General features: G+C 36.2%; 1 protein-coding gene across 1 annotated transcript in view; it reads right to left on the reverse strand.

Moving 5' to 3' along the window:
• GPR158 (G protein-coupled receptor 158) overlaps positions 1–19,214 on the reverse strand; it is a 400,381-nt gene that overhangs the window by 119,941 nt on the left and 261,226 nt on the right. The window contains exon 5 of the mRNA XM_032243850.1: positions 6,563–6,631. Coding sequence (XP_032099741.1) covers positions 6,563–6,631 — 69 coding nt within the window. The remainder of the gene's footprint in view (positions 1–6,562; positions 6,632–19,214) is intronic.

Consider the following 19,214-nt stretch of genomic DNA (forward strand, 5'->3'; position numbering starts at 1 on the left):
CTTCTTCTAAGACTGGGGTAGGGAGGAACAACCTGAACACAAGTGTTATTTACATATGCATTGGTGTCCTTTATAGGAAGACACATCCACCAACCAAATGAAGTAAGCAAAGTTAGAGGGGAAAGAAAAAAAAAACCCTTATTAAATGAAACTGATGGTTTAGTCAAGGCAAAACAAACTAAAGAATGTGCTTTATCAGTCTATAACATGTCTTTTTAAATGTAACTTAACAAAAAATACACTTTAGTTTTTTCTTAAAATTCGTTTTTCTTTTATAAATTATACAAAAGTTGTTAGGTGATTACTGATCATTTGTTCACAAATGTATGGACTTCAAATCATGCATCTCTTCTGAGAATCTGTAAGAAAATGTTTGAATGCTTCAGCTCTCTGCTACCCAATATAACAATGCTAAATTTAGTCAGATTTTGGTTTGTCCTCATCTGCACAATGATGATAATCTCTAATTTGGACTTTCCAATATAAGCATTGTTATGAAATCGTCTGTAGTCTAAGATTGCTTAGAAAAGGCAAAAATAACCTTAATTCTTGCAAATCTGAACAACAATATGCAGCATAAAAAGAAAAGGCTCATTGCGTAACTCAGTAGAACAGTGAATACCCACAAAGCCTACTTCCATGGAGTTAGCTAGCCCTAAAAACAATTCTATTTTATTCAAGTATGCCTTTAAAAAAATGGTAACCTCCCAGTAGAACTTTCATGAACCATTCTAGTACAGTCCGCACCAAGAATACAGAAAGTAGGTAAGGTATTTAACAAATAAGAAAGATATTTGTCACATTTATACCGCCAAATTATTAGACTTTTTGGCTATATTTGGTTTACTTAGTCACCTTAACCACTTAATACATGTCTTCCTTATAGCAAAATCCTAGGTGAAAGTTATCTTTTTTTTTTTTTTCCTGAAAAACCCAAGGAAGCCAGTGAGTCCAGTCCAACACCAGGTTATTCTTTGCCTTTAATCTCCTTTTCCCTGGTATCTTATGCTACATCTAAATCTTTGTTAAATAATGTGGTCCTTTCTATCTTCAGAGCATGAGCCCTAAATTAAAACCAAGGTACAGAATGTGCACTTGGGAGCTACAAGTTATTATCTTGAGCCATTACGAAAAGAACTATGTTCTGAAAGATAAAATAGCTAGTTAATCATGACGTCAATAGGATGAGGTATCCTAATGTTTTTGTTGGGTAGAATTTATTTGCTAAGCCCCCTTTTTTGGTTTTTCCCTTACAAGCATATTAGAATAATCACAAAGTACAGTCTTTATCTTTCTTTTAATCTGTCAGCTCTCTGTATCTGTTATCACCATAAGTACAGGTCTATCACATGTCTTTTAAAATTGAATATCAGTCAAGGAAAGGGTCCCCTGGTAACTGCTTTTAGCATTTAGCAACCTGACACTTGTTATCCTTTCAAATGTCATACTTTTCTAGAGGGTTTCTATTTAAGAAGCTTTAAAATTCTGCAGATTATAGGACTGTGCTTATTAATACAACCACTTGTTTTGAATAAACACGAATATTAGAACCAAGATGAACTGAACTTCTGCTAAGTCCCCCAAAATAACACTAGAAAGTGTTTGTATTGCCCAACTGCGGGTGCTAAATAAATATAAATAAGGGTCAGCATTCTTAGTCTTCTACAATCAAGCAGACATTGGAGGGTACTTCAACAGGACAGTAGGCACTAGTTTAGGGTCAATTTCTAAGTTCATCTAAGTATAGCTTATTTGCTCATTCTGTGCATATTTACTGTGCTTCTACTATGGTGACAGGCACTGGGCTGAGTGCTGCAGATACGATGCTGAGCAAAACAGAAACGTGCCCTACTGTCACATAATTTAATATCTGTGCAAGAGAATGACATTATCAAATAATCAGATTTTGAGTGTGTAATTACAAACTGAAATAGGTGTTGTCAAGAAAAACAGCAGGATTCCAAGAGAAGTTATTGCAAGGAATTTGACTGCGATTAGGGGTCAAAGAAAGCATTCCTGAAAAAGTGATACTGATGGAGAAATCTAGAAAATGACTATCTGGTAATGAGCCTAAAGGATGGTAGGGTAGGAGTGAGGAAAAGAAAAAGAGGAAGATTTTTCAAAACAAACAAAAGAAGGTACGTGAAGAGGTCCTATGACAGGAGGTGTATTAGCGTCCCATAGCTGCTGTAACATAGTGTCATAAAACTTAGCGGCTTTAAACAACATGGACTTATAGTTTTGGAGCTCCTATACCCAAAATGAGTCTTAAGGAACTACAATTAAGGTGTTGGCAGAGCTGCCTTCCTTGTAGAGGGTCTAGGGGAAGAAACTGTTTACTTGCCTTTTCCAGCATCTAGAGGCTGCCTGCATTCTTCAGCTTGCAACCTCCCTCACCTATCTTCAAAATGATCAATGCCAGTCAATCTTTTTCACTATGCCATCTATTTGGTTCTTTCTCTTCTGCTTCCCTCTTTCTCTTAGGAGCCATAGGCATACTCAGATACTCCAGGATAATCTCCCTATCTCAAAGTCTTTAAAATAATCCTATCAGCAAAGTCCCTTTTTCCAAGTAAGGTAACATATTCAAACTTTCCAGGGATTAGGATTGTGGACATTGTTGAGGACCATTATTATGCCTATCATGAAACAGATCATGTTTTATCTGAGAACTGAAAGAAGGTCAGGGTGGTTGGAGAGCAGAAAGCGAGGAGAAAGGTAATCTAAGACGAGGCTGGGGAGGTGGGCAAGGACCGCAGCAGACCTAATATGTCAAAAGAAGTCATCAGAGGTAACTCGATTTGACATTTGTGTATCTCTCTGGCTACTGGATGGAAAACTGATTTAAAAATAGCAGAGGTTAAAAATAAAAGATAAGGGTTAACAACAGATATTCAGATAATTAAAATTTTTCAACAGGTTACTGAAGTCATTTCAGATATTTCATTCTTTATTAGATGATCTGATGACTGGTTAAATATCTGCCCTAGGGTTCTGTGGGAAAGATTAAAGGTTAAGATGCATGACACATTTATACAGGAAGTGTACCAATGATAAACAGTCTTTATACTGCTGTATTGCTTCTGTTACTAATACCATGCATAACTCTTTGCTAGAAAATTAGAAAACTTAAAGAATATGGATGACTTTATAAAAACTTTAATACTGACTGTCTTAGTCTGTTTGTGCTGCTATAACAAAATACCAGAGGCTGGGTAATTTACAAAGAATAGTAATGTATTTCTCACAGTTCTGGAAGCTGAAAAATCCAAGATCAAAGTGTCAGCATCTGGTTTCTGGTGAGGGCCTTCTTGCTGTGTGGAAGGGAGAAGAACAAAAAGGACCAAACTCCCTCCACCAAGCCCTTTTACATGTAAGGGCATTAGCCCATTCATGAGGTTCTAAACACCTCCCAGAATACCCTACTTCCCAACACCATGGCATTGGAGATTAAGTTTCTAACACATAAATTTTGGAGGACACAGTCAGATCATAGCACTGATTATGTTTAAATGTATTTCCATTTTAAGAATAAATAGAAAAGTTAAGCCTTAGAGGCCACAGGACGGATTTTGGCTTTTACTCTAAGTAAAATGGGAATCTTTGGGGAGTTTTGTAAAGAGGAGTGACATGGTCAGTCTAACTTTCATGTTAAAACTGGGTGATATTTGAAAATAGATACACTCTATGGGGCCAGAATGGAAGAAGAGAGGCTGATAAGGGATCACGGCAACAATCCAGGAGGGGCGGATCATGGTTTAGACCAGGTGGTGGCAGTGAATGTGGCAGGGGCTCATTAGATTCTTGCTGTGTCTTTAAAGGTTTTCTGATGTGAGGGAGAGAATGGTCTCAAGAATGATTCCTAGGTTTTTGGCCTGAGTAACTAGAATGATAGAGCTGCCAACAGTGGAAACTGGAAGGCTGAATCTGAGGGAGAGATCAATGCCTCAGCTGAACACATGATAGGGAATTCTGCTGGACATGCAAATGGAGTGGTTGCCTCAGCAGCTGAATATGAGTTGGGAGCTAAGGAGAAAGGTTTGGGTTGGAGATATAAATTTGGCAGTCATTGGCATTTAAATAGTACTTAAAGCTTTGAGGCTAGATGAGATCATCAAGTGAGAGTGCAGATTAAGAAAAGCTACAAGAACTCACTTCTGAGGCATTCAAGTGTGAAGAGGTGGGAGGTAAAATGAAGACTCAACAAAGCAAGCTGAGATGGAGCAGGGAGTGAGGCAAGAAAAAACAAAACAAAACAAAACAAAAAGAATCTGGTGTCCCAGCAGCCCTACCTTTTCTTCTCTTATACTTACACACCTTTCAGGTCTCTGCCAAGGGATCCTTTATTCCCTAAGCTTGATTAGGTGTCTCTCCTAAGTGCCTCCACAGCATCCTGTCCTTTCTGCTCGCTTAGTGTTTGTCACATTGTGTTATCATTGTTTGTACTAACTCATCTCTTCCTCTACTCTGTAAGATTCTTGAGAAATCAAGTTTGTCTTGCTCATTGAGTACTGCCAGAAATTAGCATCGTGCTTGGCACACAATAACCACTGAACTTAAGTTGGCTGAGTTGAATTTGTAAACTCAGTACTTATCTTCTGGTTTCAGACATGTTACTGGTATGATAGAGTCCACCATGATTATATAAGCCACTGGTACCATACATTCATTTATTTCATCATGCTTATTTTACTATGCAACCATTTCAATTTTTCTGACATTAATTGGTGTGTCTGATGGTTCTGATTCAGGGAGAGGGGAAGGAAGAAGGAAAGTGATATGTATTTGTATATATTAAGCATACATACCAAATTTGCCTTTCATATGTTACCTCACTGAAGCACTTAATCTTCCTCACAAATATGGGAAGCAAAGTATAATCAGCACCATTTTATAAGAGAAAACCAAGGTTTAAGAACATTAAGTAACTTGTCTAAGGTCACTCAAATGGTAAAACCCAGGATTTAAACATCTGTAAAGCCCTTGTGTTAGACTAGGCAAATGGCCAGACATAGCAGGAGGGGGGAGCCCTTGAGAAAGGAAAGTCTGAAAAGTCTCACACCCCAGAGGTTACCCGAAACATGCCTGCTAGATATGAGCAGAGAGAGAAGAACTACCTACGCAGAAAGGAACTCCCCCATACACCCCTTAAGATGCCCAGTGATCACTCATCCTGCAATTAACCTGTCAGAATGTAGCTAGCTACATGCTGAGAAGAGGGAAAGAGGGCAAAGGAGAAATTCCTAAGAGATACTCAGGTGCAACAAATGCAGATTTAGCCATGATAAGACCTTCCTGGGATGGTGGTAAGGAGCAACGCTGCCGTTGGTAGAATTTGTATCTAATGACAGGCAGCACATGTGCATCAACAGACAGCAAGGGAGACTCCTACAAACCTGGGGCTAGAACAGTGTGGGGACTTGAGGCAGAGCAAGAAACTAGTCAAAGACAAAGTGAGAGATTTGAGACACAGACAGGAACTTAAAGAAATAGTCTGACATAGTAAAAGCAGCACTGCAAAACCCTCAGAGCTGGTGGCTCATCCTCTTTCAAGCACCCTGCTTTGCTACTGATTTCCAGCCAGACCAGCCCACTCTTCTCTTGGAGTGTACTTTGACGACCAAGCTCTGATTTTTATTTACCTTGCCCAAATTCCTATCTAAGGGGTCTGTGGAATCATGCCCTACAAACAATAAATTTTCATCAGATGGGTTTTATTTAACCCTATATATCATGACTTACTTTCCTGTCTGACTCTGGCATAACATGACATGACAAAGAAGAAAATAAAAATATTTTTACCCCAAAACATGTTCCTGTGCCATATTTTGGAATGACCCTGCAAAGCCGTCCTTTGTGGGGGGAAATTTGCGTCTGTAACGAATCTCTATTAACATAGCTAGATGTTTTTCTTCCAGGCCCTCCCAATCCTGAATATATTAAGTGAGTGTCTAGCACCTCTTAAAAGTCAGTTAAAGATATCAACTGAGTGTCTAGCACCTTTCAAAGGACCAATAGAAGACATTTGTCATCTGTCGTCTCTAAGGGCAGCCAGTGTGAGACCTCAAAACAACCTTGGTCTCCACAATCTTTTATTTTAATCTGAACATTTCCTTTCTATTGATCCCAGGTCTTTAGACAAATTCAACCAATTGTCAACCAGGAAATATTTAAATTCACCTACAGCCTGGAAGCCCCCCACACTTCAAATTCTCCTTCCTTTCTGGACCAAGCCAACATATTTCTCAAAAGAATCCGATTGAAGTCTAATGTCTCTATGTAGAAAACCAAGCTGCAACCCAACCACCTGGAGCACATGCTCCCAGGACCTCCTAAGGGCTGTGTCATGGGCCATGGTCATTCATATTTGGTTCAGAATAAACCTCTTCGAGTATTTTAGAGTTTGACTCTTCTCATCAACAACTTCCTTCAATAACCTCTGCTCTTTCTTTTCACTTCCTGGTAACACCAGGGGTGTGTGTGTGCGTGTGTGTAAAAAGCAGCTTTACAGTATGCAATATAAAATACATGTCTACTTTAAAAACATGATGATGTTACTTACTGGAAAGTACAGGAGCAGAGATCCAAAAAGGATTGTTTCCAACAGGATAAGGCCCGATGCCCTGATGCTCTGTAAAACAAAATGGAAATGTCATTATTAACTTAAATTTCTAAGTATGAAACAATATATGTCATTGTGAAAATGTCACAATGCAGTAGGACAGCATTCTTTGGGGGAAATTAAATAAATCAGAGTTGGCTAGTATTCAGGTGGGTGGGCAACTACAGTATGCAAAAAGACTGATTACAAAGGTAACAATAAGCTTAATAATATTGCCAGTGGCTTCATGAGGTTTTGTTCTCTAAAATTTGAATCATTAAACAGTCTAAGAAGCTAAGAACACTGTCTTGAAGATATTTTCAATCCAAGAAATTTACAAATGAGATCTTGCCTGCATTTCTAAAATACGAGCCACCAGTACATACTGAATGCCATCCCTAAACTATTTCACAAATACCTGTGGGATAGCATTGGTGAATTAAAACAAGCATATGCACAAGGTCTTGAATCTCCATATCTCCCACCATGCTAACATGCAACCTTTGAAACTTACAAACACAGCTTCACTATGTGCACAATATAAATCACATTAAGTAACACAGGTATCTCACCTTGTGAACGTGCATAAATGTTATTCTTTACTCAAAATTCAAAAGAATTAGTTGATTTGATTTTTCAATAAATTTCTGAATAGTTTGCTAAACATGAATATATCTAATAACCTTAAGGTATTTTCTTAGACTTAAAATAGCATTATCTTCTCAAAACAAAATTCTTAGAACTGAGGCAAGAAATGAAAGTCCAGAAAAATCAATCTTATTTTCTTCCATAAATTCTGCATTAATGAATTCAAGTATCAATACACAGCAAATATATCAATTAATAGTACACACACAAAAACAGGTCATTTTAGGTATGCTGTATTATCACTAAATATAATACAAAATGTGTAGAGAAATTACATGTAGTGCAAATATCTTAACAGGAAAATAATTTGTAGTAGTAACAATTCATTTTGTAACAATAAAAAATTCTTAAAGGCCAAACCACAATAGTGACTTATATAAAATAACTATCAGATAACTGGATAGCCAGAGAAAGAAAATTCTAACTCCCCTTTCAAAACCCCTGTAGGGCATTGTTAAACCTATAGAGTTTGTGTAATCCCTCAACAAAACTCAGGGCTTTCATTAATTTAAGAATTTGAGAATAGAAAAACAAATCTAGTCAGTGAACAGCCTTGAGTATTTGAGTGGCTTCTTGCTATTGGTCATTATGTTAGATAGCAGGTGCTTTTGGTGAAAAGAAAATTTCTATCAGTAAGCATTTAAGTGGGTTTTGGCTGGTAGAATTTCCAAAGTGGCAAATTACATTTGCAATAGTATACCTAATTATGAAACTTATTTTTAAAACTTTCCAAAAAAAAAGACTCAAAAATGAGAATCCAAAATATTATACATGATTGTTTGTAAAATAATTTGTACACCATGGTTGACTGAACCGGGGGACATGAAAAAAAAGCTGCAAGGTACAGTGAAAAAGACAGACTTTGGAGTTAACGCCATCTCAGTTTGAATTATGAAATAATCACTTTGGTTTGGGCAACCTTGAACTTCAATGGTTTCACCCATATAACGTTTTTCTTAACCTTTACCTTATTAAATCTGACATTTATTAAATATGAAGTATTGCAAAATGGCTGGCATTGTAACTGGTACTTAATAAGTAGGCACACATTCTTCAAGGTAGAGAACAGCATCAGGATGATGAATTTGAAAACTACAAAAGATTATATCGCTAACAAATTATGTTTAATGTTTGGGATCCAAAATGACCCAAGAGGAGACAAATGCCTTGAGTGGGGGACCCAACGGTTCTTTCCCAGGGCTGTGGTCATGCTGTGGTTTGATGGCCTCTTCCATCTTACAGCATCTCCTGATATTTTAGGTCCAGTAGGCTCGGTAGGAGTGTCACAACCATCACTACCACATAACAGCAGCAGGAGTACTGCTTTTATGTATTAGCAGATAATCTGTCTCCTTTTCATTTGTAATTGTTGAACAATCTTCTTAAGCATTCATTGTCTTACTCCTGGCTAAGGAGAGGAGCCCATGATTTCAGATTATAAATTAGAACTCTGACGAGAGGTTCCATACCAAAATGTAAGACCTGTTCAAAATGTGCACTGTTTTCTTTCAAAATATCATTTGGAAGAGTTGGCTTTGTGGTCTCACAGAATGAGCTGGAAACTGATAGGTGAGACTTCAGGACAGAGAAGAGACCTGTGCTCCCCAAAATATATCCTCCACTGTCTTATTGGTACTGGAATATCTTTTAACTGGCACACAGCCTTTTATTTTATGCTTGGTTCCATGGATTAATATACAATTTGGTAAGTAAGACATTGACAAGTTCAAAGTAAAATATAGGAATCTTGTTTAGAGTCTCAGTGGCAGGGTGAGGACAGAAAACATACTAAGTGTGTACAGAGAGAGGGGGTTTGAAAACTGAAGATGGATGAAAGAGGTAATGAGCAAAATAACAGAGACCAAGAAAAAAAGTCATCTCCTTCACAGTTATGCCTGAGACAGAAATGGTAGTATAAAACTATTTTTAACCAGAGATAACCGGGAAACTTTTAAAAAACTTAATTGAAAGATGATCAGTAATACGTAGTAGGACACTATTTATAAAAACACACATACACATAAAACAACAGTGTACATTTTCTCTATCTATCCAGGCATATCTCATCTATATATCTATTTGTGTGTCCATCCGTCCATCTGTCCATCCATCCATCTATCCATCCATCCACCCACAACTCAAAAATATTTCAGGTTTGGTTTCAGATCATAGCAATAAATCAAGTATCAAAATAAAGTGAATCACATAAATTTTGTGGTTACTCGGTGTATACAAAAGTTATGTTTACACTATAGTGCAGTCTATTAAGTATGCAATAGCATATGTCTAAAAATAATAATCAAAAAATACTTTATGGCTAAAAAAACGCTAATAATCATCTGAGGCTGCAGCAAGTCCTAATCTTTTTGCTAGTGGAGGGTCTTGCCTCCATGTTGATGGATGTTGACTGACAAGGGTGGTGGCTACTGAAGCTTCAGATGGTTGTGGCAATTTCTTAAAAATAGTAAACCATGAAATTTGCTGTACCAGTTGACTCTTCCTTTCATGAGAGATTTCTCCGTAGCATGTGATGCTGTTTGATAGCATGTTACCTACAGTTGAAATTCTCTCAAAACTGGAGTCAATCTTCTTAACTATAATGATGTAATCTTCTAAATCCTTTGTTGTCATTTCAACAATGTTCATAGCATCTTCACTAGGAGTGGATTCCATCCCAAGAAGCTACTTATTTGCTCATCCGTAAGAACCAACTCCTCATCCATTCAAGTTTTATGAAATTATGGTAACTCAGACCCATGTTCGGGCTCCACTGCTAATTCTAGTTTTCTTGCCATTTTCACCATATCTGCAGTTATTTCCTTCACGGAAGTCTTGAACCCCTTAAAGTCATCCATGAGGGTTAGAATCAAAGTTTTCCAAACTCCTGTTAATGTCGATAGTTTGATCTCCTCCCATGAATCATAAATGTTCTCAATGGCATCTAGAATGGTGAATCCTTTCCAGAAGGTTTTCAATTTACTTTGCCCAGATCCATCAGATGAATCATTATGGCAATGATTGCCTTACAAAATGTGTTTCTTAAATAAGAAGATGTGAAAATCTAAATAACTCCTTATTCCATGGGAAGCAGAATGAATGCTGTTAGTGGGCATGAAAACAATATTAATCTCCCCCATATCTCCATCAGAGCTCTTGGGTGACTACGTGCATTGTCAATGAGCAGTAACATTTTGAAAGGAATCTTTTTTGAGCAGTAAGTCTCATCAGTGGGCTTAAAATATCCAGTAAATCATGCTATAAATACATGTACTATCACATCCAAACTTTGTTGTTACATTTCTGCAGCACAGGCAGAGTTGGTTTAGCATAATTCTTAATGGCCCTAGGATTTTCAGAATGGTCCATGAGCATTAGCTTTAATTTAAAGTCACTACCTGCATGTTCCCCTAACAAAAGGGTTAATCTTTCATTTGAAGTTTTGAAGCCAGTCATTGACTTCTCTTCTCCAGCTATGAAAGTCCTAGATGGCATCTTCTTCCAGTAAAAGGCTGTTTCATCAATACTGAAAATCTGTTTCATGTAGCTACCCTCATCGATGATCTTAGCTAGGCCTTCAGGATGACCTGCTACAGTTTCTCCATCAGCATTTGCTGATTCACTTTACACTTTTATGTTATGGAGATGGCCGCTTTCCTTGCACTTTATGAACAAACGTCTGCTAGCTTCCAGCTTTTCTTCTGTAGTTTTCTCAACTCAGCCTTCACAGAATTGAACAGAGTTAGGTCCTTACTTTGGATTAGGCTTTGGCTTAAGGCAGTGTTGTGGCTGCTTTAATCTTCTATCTAGAGTACTCAAACTCTGTATCAGCAATAAGGCTGTTTTGCTTTCTTATCATACATGTGTTCACTGGAGTAGCATTTTTAATTCCCATGAATAATTTTTCCTTTACATCTACAAATTGGCTGCTTAGTGCACAGGCCCTAGTTTTCAGCCTATCTCAGCCTCCACTATGCCTTTTTACTAAGCTTAATCACTTCTAGCTTTTGATTTAAAATGAGTGATATGTGACTCTTCCTTTCATCTGAACACTAAAGGCCATTGTAGGATTATTAATTGGCCTAATTTCAACATTGTAATGCCTCAGGGAATAAGGAGGCCTGAGGGGAGGGAGAAAGATGGAGGAATTGCTAGTTGGTGGAGCATCAGAACTCATTCAACACTGATCACTTAAGTTCACCTTAGAGTGGGTGCAGTTCATGGCATTCCAAAACAATTACAATAGTAATATCAAAGATCAGTGATCACATATCACCATGACAGATACAATAATAATAAAAGCATTTGCTGAAATACTGCAAGAATTACCAAAATGTAGGCCGGGCGCGGTGGCTCATGCCTGTAATCCCAGCACTTTGGGAGGTCGAGGCGGGTGGATCACGAGGTCAAGAGATCGAGACCATCCTGGTCAACACGGTGAAACCCCATTTCTACTAAAAACTACAAAAAATTGGCTGGGCATGGTGGTGCGTGCCTGTAATCCCAGCTACTCAGGAGGCTGAGGAAGGAGAATTGCCTGAACCCAGGAGGCGGAGGTTGGGATGAGCCGAGATCGCGCCATTGCACTCCAGCCTGGGTAACAAGAGCGAAACTCCGTCTCAAAAAAAAAAAAAGAATTACCAAAATGTGACACAGAGATACAAAGTGAGCACATGCTATTGGAAAAATGGCTGTGATAGATATTCTCAATGTAGAGTTGCCACAAAACTTTAATTTGTAAGACACGCATTATCTGTCAAGCACAATAGAACAAAGTACAATAAAACAAGTTATGTCTGTATATATATACACACCAAATAAATGTCTGGAGAATACATACTCAGTTGATAACAATGTTTGTTTGTTTCCAGAGAAAAGGGTAGATTTGGGGATAGATCAACTTACCTGGAAATATGTTAATATCTTTGAAGGAGACGTAGTCATGTACTGTATGTAATATACTTTAATAAATAAATAAGGAAAAACTTTGTGTCCACTCAACTACTAGAAAATTTATGAGTTTAGGCTGGGCACAGTGGCTCAAACCTGTAATTCTAGCACTTTGGTAGGCTAAGGTGGGTGGCTAAATTGAGGTCAGGAGTTCAGGACCAGCCTAGCCAATATGGCAAAACATTGCCTCTGCTAAAAATACAAACATTTGCCAGGTGTGGTGGCAGGTGCCTGTAGTCCCAGCTACTCAGGAGGCTGAGGCAGGAGAATCACTTAGACCTGGAAGATGGAGGTTGCAGTGCACCCAGAGAGATACTGCACTCCAGCCTGGGCATCAAAGTGAGACTCCATCTCAAAAGAGGAGGAAAAAAAAAAAAAAGGAAAATCTAAGATTTGGTATTGTAATATGCAAAATATTACTCAAAAAGTCTAAACGCAGCCCATTCCCTTAACTAATATTCTCTAATGAGATTTTATTTGGCACTAGCTGATGTGCATATCATTATCAAAGACTATCTTATAATTTTTACAGGGGAATATAAAGCTGGGGGTGTTAGCATTAAGCCTGACTCTCTGGTTTGGAACCCATAAACCCTAATAAATATACCTCCCAAGTTTACAATAGAGGTAAGTATATTCTACCTTACTCCATTTCTGTCCCAACTTCCCCACATTGTAAACTTGCAGAACTGACTTATGGAAGTTTATAACAGCCAGATATCAAACCCATAGACACACACACACACACACACACACACACACACACACACACACACACACAAAGGCAGATCACATTATACCTATTTCTATCAAATTATACCAAAGTCAATTTCTAAATTTCATGTTTGGATGCCAAGTATAGAAGCATAAGATGAAGTACAGTCATAATTGCCACAGAAGCTTTGCCTGGGATATAGGCACCCAGAGGAAACTAAGCCATTGGATGTAATAAGAAGATAAGAATGCTTAAGGCTGCATTTTTAGAAGTAATTAAAATGGTTTATTATTATTATCCTGATTCTATGGGGACTAACTACTTCATTTATATTTTTAAAACATTTTTAACCTCTGGGGAAATTAACATATATCTTGTTAAAACAGGGCAGCTGTTTTTGATCAATGTTGATTTCTTCAGCCTTACAACATTTAGGCTTTCTATTACAAAAGAAACCTCTGAATATACATGAATATATTTTTATAAGTTGGCCCCCAGCATTTATGAGGAAAATATAAGAGAGCAATAGAATTACATTTTGAAAGAGATGAACTAGCGTAAGTTTCAATGACAAACCAAGACTGTATAAATCTATATCCTCTTTAAAAATATATATATATATACCAATGCTAGCAAGATAGCAAACTTTCGAGCTGTACTTTTTCTTTTTAAATTATTCTATTTCAATGCAAAATTCATGGCCAGAGGGACTTCATATGAAACTGACCAACACCTGATAAAATAATTACACAATATGGGTTGGAAAAAATGATGTAAAAGGTGATCATAAAGAGAATTTTAACATCGAGAGGTATGAGGACACTATCTTTCAATAATTTTATTAACAATTACATAAATGGAAAAGAACATCATGTTTGAAAGACTGCATGCAGTTAGCTTATGTTAAGAAGATCTGTGATAAAATATTTAAAAAACAATCAAATTTAGAAAAATTTGTCAAGGCACAACTGTATGAAACATGGTCACTTAAATCAATTTTAGGTTTTTAGGAGAATTCTCCGCAATAAAAAAAAAAAAGACATTTTTATAAAAATGCAGACATAGGGTCATGGCAAAGACTCCCAAAGTAAAATGTATGTAATTCAGAGAATGACAAATTGATGAGCTAAACCACACAGATTTTGTAGCTAGATGATCCGGAACTTCAGTATTAACCACATTTTAGGTGTGTGACCTTGAGCCAGTTGTTTAACCTTTTAAGCTTCAGTTTCTTCATTTATAAGACGGGCATAATAATGCCCAGAGTGTATACTGTTGCAGAGATTGGCAATAATGCTGCCTGGCATAGAGCAGGGGCTCAGTCAATGGAAGTTCTTCATGAATCTTTCAAGTACACAGAGAGGAAATGAAGTCAGCAGAGTAGTTAGGCTCACTCAGCTGATCAGTGCCAAAACAGTCTTGTCTTCCATTGTTGCTGGTTCCCAATTCAGTGAGATTTCCTCTGTGCAACCAATCTGACCCTCAGTGATTTTCTTACCCAAAGTAACAAAAACAGAATACGTAATATAATAACAAAAACATGTAACATTACCCAACTACTGAAAAATAAACTACAAGGGTTGGTTCAGGTGTTATAAAAAAATTCGTAGCCAATTTTAAATTCCTGACAGTGTTAACTAACACATTAAAAGAAATTGTCATATTGCCTTAAGTACATATTCTTTCTAACATCTAAGACTTCATAAGAAAGCTCATTTTTTCATACAACATAATTTATAGATGAATAGTTTATTAAGACCTTTTTGAAGAGTAAGTTTATCCAAAAATAAAGTCCAGATTGATTTATACATAGTTTTATGTTCTTTAAAACAGTATGACACACTAAATAAAAAATTAATGATTTTATATACACATGAAATTACAAATAACAAGTCATTCAATATAATTTATGATTTACCATCTATTGCTGGGCAGAAACTTTACATGGTTATGGCGGTGTTTTTTGTTGTTGCTTTGTTTTCAAAATTTACATGAGATTGTTAATTCATCTTGCTTTGTTTCAAATCATGTGCACACTTAAATGTATTCCCCTCAAGTCTCACTTGATTTTATATCTTAAAATTGCTGACTCATTGCAGTTGCAGAGATGTAGAATAACGTAGATGCATAAGAGGGAATGTTTTGGATATTCTTCACTTAGCTTATCCCTCATGTTCATGACCAAAGCAACTCAGCACCCAAACACTTGTTATTAGCCTTCTCCTCATGTTTCATACCCCTTTCCTGGCTAAGAAGCCTTTAAAACACATTCCTAAGATATCAATGACTATGTCCTTACTTGGCCTCATTTTTCTGAAGGCTTCATTGTAAAAATATACAAAATTAGCTGCTACTTCTCTGCAATCTATTTGTGACCTTCAAATTCCTTTTTCTTCTAATACTACTAACTAGAGTAACTCGTATTTCACTTAAATAGATAAATTCTCTAAATGAAAGAAAAAAAGCATACAAAAGTGAATGATACAGTCACAAATATCACAGAGAAATCTTGCCTTAAGAGGTTACTGTACATTCTTAAATAAAGTAGCATAAAATTACTGAAACATATGATGTCATTTGCTTAGACTTCTACTGTTCATTAAAAGCTATTAACAGGCTGAGTGAGTAGCTAATGCCTGTGATCCCAGCACTTTGGGAGGCCAAAGAGCAACAGGTGGGTCACCTGAGTTCAGGAGTTCAAGATGAGCCTGCCCAACATGGCAAAATCCCGTCTCTACTAAAAATACAAAAAAAATTAGCTGGGTGTGGTGGCAGGCATCTGTAATCCAAAATACACCAGAGGCTGAGTCAGGAGAAATGCTAGAACCCAGGGGTTGGGGGGTGGGGTGGGTGGAGATGGCAGTGAGCCAAGATTGTGCCACTACACTCCAACCTAGGTGATAGAGCGAGACTCCATCTCAAAAAACAAAGCTATTAACATTACTTTTCAAACAAAAATTAGACTACTGAAAGAACAAATTCCCCCCATGAAAAATCCTAATAGAATAAAAATAATTAAACTCTAAAATTTTATTAGATATTTAAAAATGTGACACTATTGAGAAAACACTTGATTACCCTTTCAAAACATCACTCTTTGTTATACTAAGATAAACTCAAATATTAGTAAGTTTGACATCAGTCATTTTTCAAAACGTAAAACATACTTTATATTTAGAGAAATACAATAGACTTCACAAGTCATTGCTCAACTTGACCTGACTGCTAACCAACAACAGATGTAAGTAATTGTTCTATAACATTTGAACACTTTTTAATCTCAGAAGTTTCTGTTTTTTAAAAAATTTGAAATGTCAAGAACCGTGATCTGCAAGATAACTACTTTAAAATTCTACTGCTCACACCTAGGCAAAAGAGCCCATCAACTGGTTGCTAGAACACATCAGTAACATCTAAAAAGGGGGAAAACGTGGTAAGAGGAAGAGACTTTCTCAGAACTGTTATGTTTATCTTTAACACACTGTCTATCCTCTGTAGTATGTTTGGAAGTACATGAAATGTTCAGAAAAACTTTTAAACAAAGAAACATTTCCTGTTTTGTTTGACATTTGGAGATAGCCTGAACATTCCAGGGTTTGTTGTGTTTCTTATGCTATATTCTACATGTAACACAACAATTTTTGATTCTGACTACACATTTACAAGTATACAAAAAAGTGTGATAAGCATTTCAGCAAGAAAACAAGAAATGATTTAATAAGGTGTAATCAATGCCCCCCCATTTGGAAGAAGAGGAGGCAGTTCAGAAATTTAAAATAGCAGTATTGTATTTGACAGGCAAGCAACAAAGGTAGATGATAAAGGGCTGTAGGGTAACACTTGCTATTTAGATGCAAAGATGATGAAGATAGGAATTCAAAACTCAATCTCTAAAATGGTATAAACATTTATAGACCAAGTTGGATTTTGATTTGCCTCAAACTTGGGAGCATTAAGAAATGGGTATTACAAAATTTAGTCCACACTGAATGTATCATTTTTCAAGTTGTCTGCGAAATGACAAAGTGGAAAAAAAAAGAGGGAAAAGTATTAATTAGCTAATATCCTGTTTACATTTTTATTGTCAGTTTTAGCCGTTTGCTTCACTAAATTCTGCCTTTTCGTTGGTCTTTATGCTTATCAGCAAATTATTAACATGTTGCAATGACATATCTTGATATTTTAGAGTCTCATATATTCTATCACAAACATGAGTAAAAGATTTCCAAATAATAAATTCACAAGTCTTAACTAGATAATAAATGCTAACCCATCCATACAGAATTCATAAAGGTCACACTAACTGATCGACGTTTTAATTACTCTTCTTTCTTATCTGTGATGAATCCTTTGCTCTAAGATAGATTCTTTTATGCATTAGGATCAGACTATCAACTCAGAAAGACACAAAAGGCAGAATAGAAATAATTAAATACATACAGAAATTTGACAGTAGAGAATTACTTAAAAGTTAAGACAATGTTATAAAACCAAACATTAGGAAAAAAAGTTTTATAATGTAATAGATTTTTTAAAGGCAATTCTGTTTAACCTTATCAAAAGCTGAACTATTACTAAATCAGTCTCCTGGAAGTAATAAGGTTTCTGAAATTTTCTAAACTAATAACTCCAAACAGATCTTCAGCCCAAACCTCTTTCTGACCTTTAGACTCATTTTCCACTTGCTTATGAGACATTTCCACCTGCATGACCTATGCAGAGGCACCTCAAACTCAAGATGTCAAAAACTAAATTTTTCTAACCTGATTTTCTGTTTTAGTTCCCTATCCTGGTTAAATGTAATAAATAATTTACCTATATTATAGTCAAACTATACCTGAAAAATACATATCCAGGCTATAAAGAAGTGGGTTTATAAAATATTGATGTTTTACTTTTGGTATTTTTCAGAACTCCCCAAATTTTGTTGACCAACTGCCTTACTAAATAAATGAATGAGTGACTGACTAAATAAATGATTAAATGAAAAAATCACATACTGTTGACCTATATTCAAGTGGAGAGGAAATTCTCCATTTTTATACATGGTCTCTTCTATGATTTAGAGAATAAGTTAAACAGTCCAAATCTTATAAGGAGAAGGTGGAGAATAAAAAAGTAAGAGAAGGAAAATGGGAGAAGTAGGAAAAAACATTTGTTTATATTTGATTTAACATACTACTAATCTTGGTTTCACAGGGATAAAATTTGGCAAGGCAGACACGGTGGGTGGAGGCAGAACAGGACCCATGTGTAAATGAAATCATGGTCCTTTTACCTGCCTCACAAATGCCTTCATCTGTATTTACTATTACTTTCCTGCCCTCATCTCTCCCACTCAGACAACTAATGCCTTCATGTCACCTTTTTTGTCATCTCATCCTGGCTTGCCTTCTTCAAGTAAGGCACATATTTCAAAGTAATTCCGTTATCTCTCCTAATCCATAACTTTCAATTTCTTCCATGCCTTAATTTTATCTGTTATAAAGAAAAAGAATATAATACATTTCAATTAGGCTATTAGTAACAGAGTAATTTAATTGTTTCTCCTCCAGGTAGGACTTGGGAGACAAAATAGCCAAATAGCCAACATATAAAATCTAAAGGCAAAGATCTTTACCTCTGAAAATTAGAGAATGAGATGTCAGCACGGCGAGCCTTCTCGTATCCTCACATATCACTGTCTGTCACTGTTTCCTCTGAGACTGTTCCCATATAGAAGCTAACCAAGTATCAATATTTAATCAGAAACTGAGATATAGAGGTTCCTTTTAGTAATAAATGGAACCTCATCTTGCCAATCTTGTGTTGAAGATAATTTTTCATGAAGCAACTCACATTTCAAAAAGGTTTATTTCCACTTATGCATTAACATTTTATCAAGCATAAATGGATCCAGTAAAGTTGCAGGATACAAAATTAATATACGAAAATCAGTTGTGCCTCTAAACACTAACAACAAACTATCCAAAAAAGAAATTAACAAAACAATCTCACTTTCAATAGCCTAAAAAAGAAAATATGGAAACAAATTTAACCAAGAAGGTGAAATATCCGTACATTAACAACTGTAAGATGTTGATGAAAGAACTTAAAGACACAAATTAATGTGGTATGCCATGTTAATGAATTGAAAAATTTAATACTGTTAAAATATCCATACTACCCAAAGTAATCTACAGATTCAATGCAATCCCTATCAAAATTCCAATGGCATTGTTCACAGAAACAGAAAAAAAAAATCCTAAAATTCACACAAGCCACAGAAGACCCCCAAACAGTTAAAGCAATTAGAAGCCAAAA

Source organism: Sapajus apella, unplaced genomic scaffold, assembly GCF_009761245.1.
Source record: "Sapajus apella isolate SASKATOON/1434 unplaced genomic scaffold, GSC_monkey_1.0 scaffold53, whole genome shotgun sequence".
Lineage (NCBI taxonomy): Eukaryota > Metazoa > Chordata > Mammalia > Primates > Cebidae > Sapajus > Sapajus apella.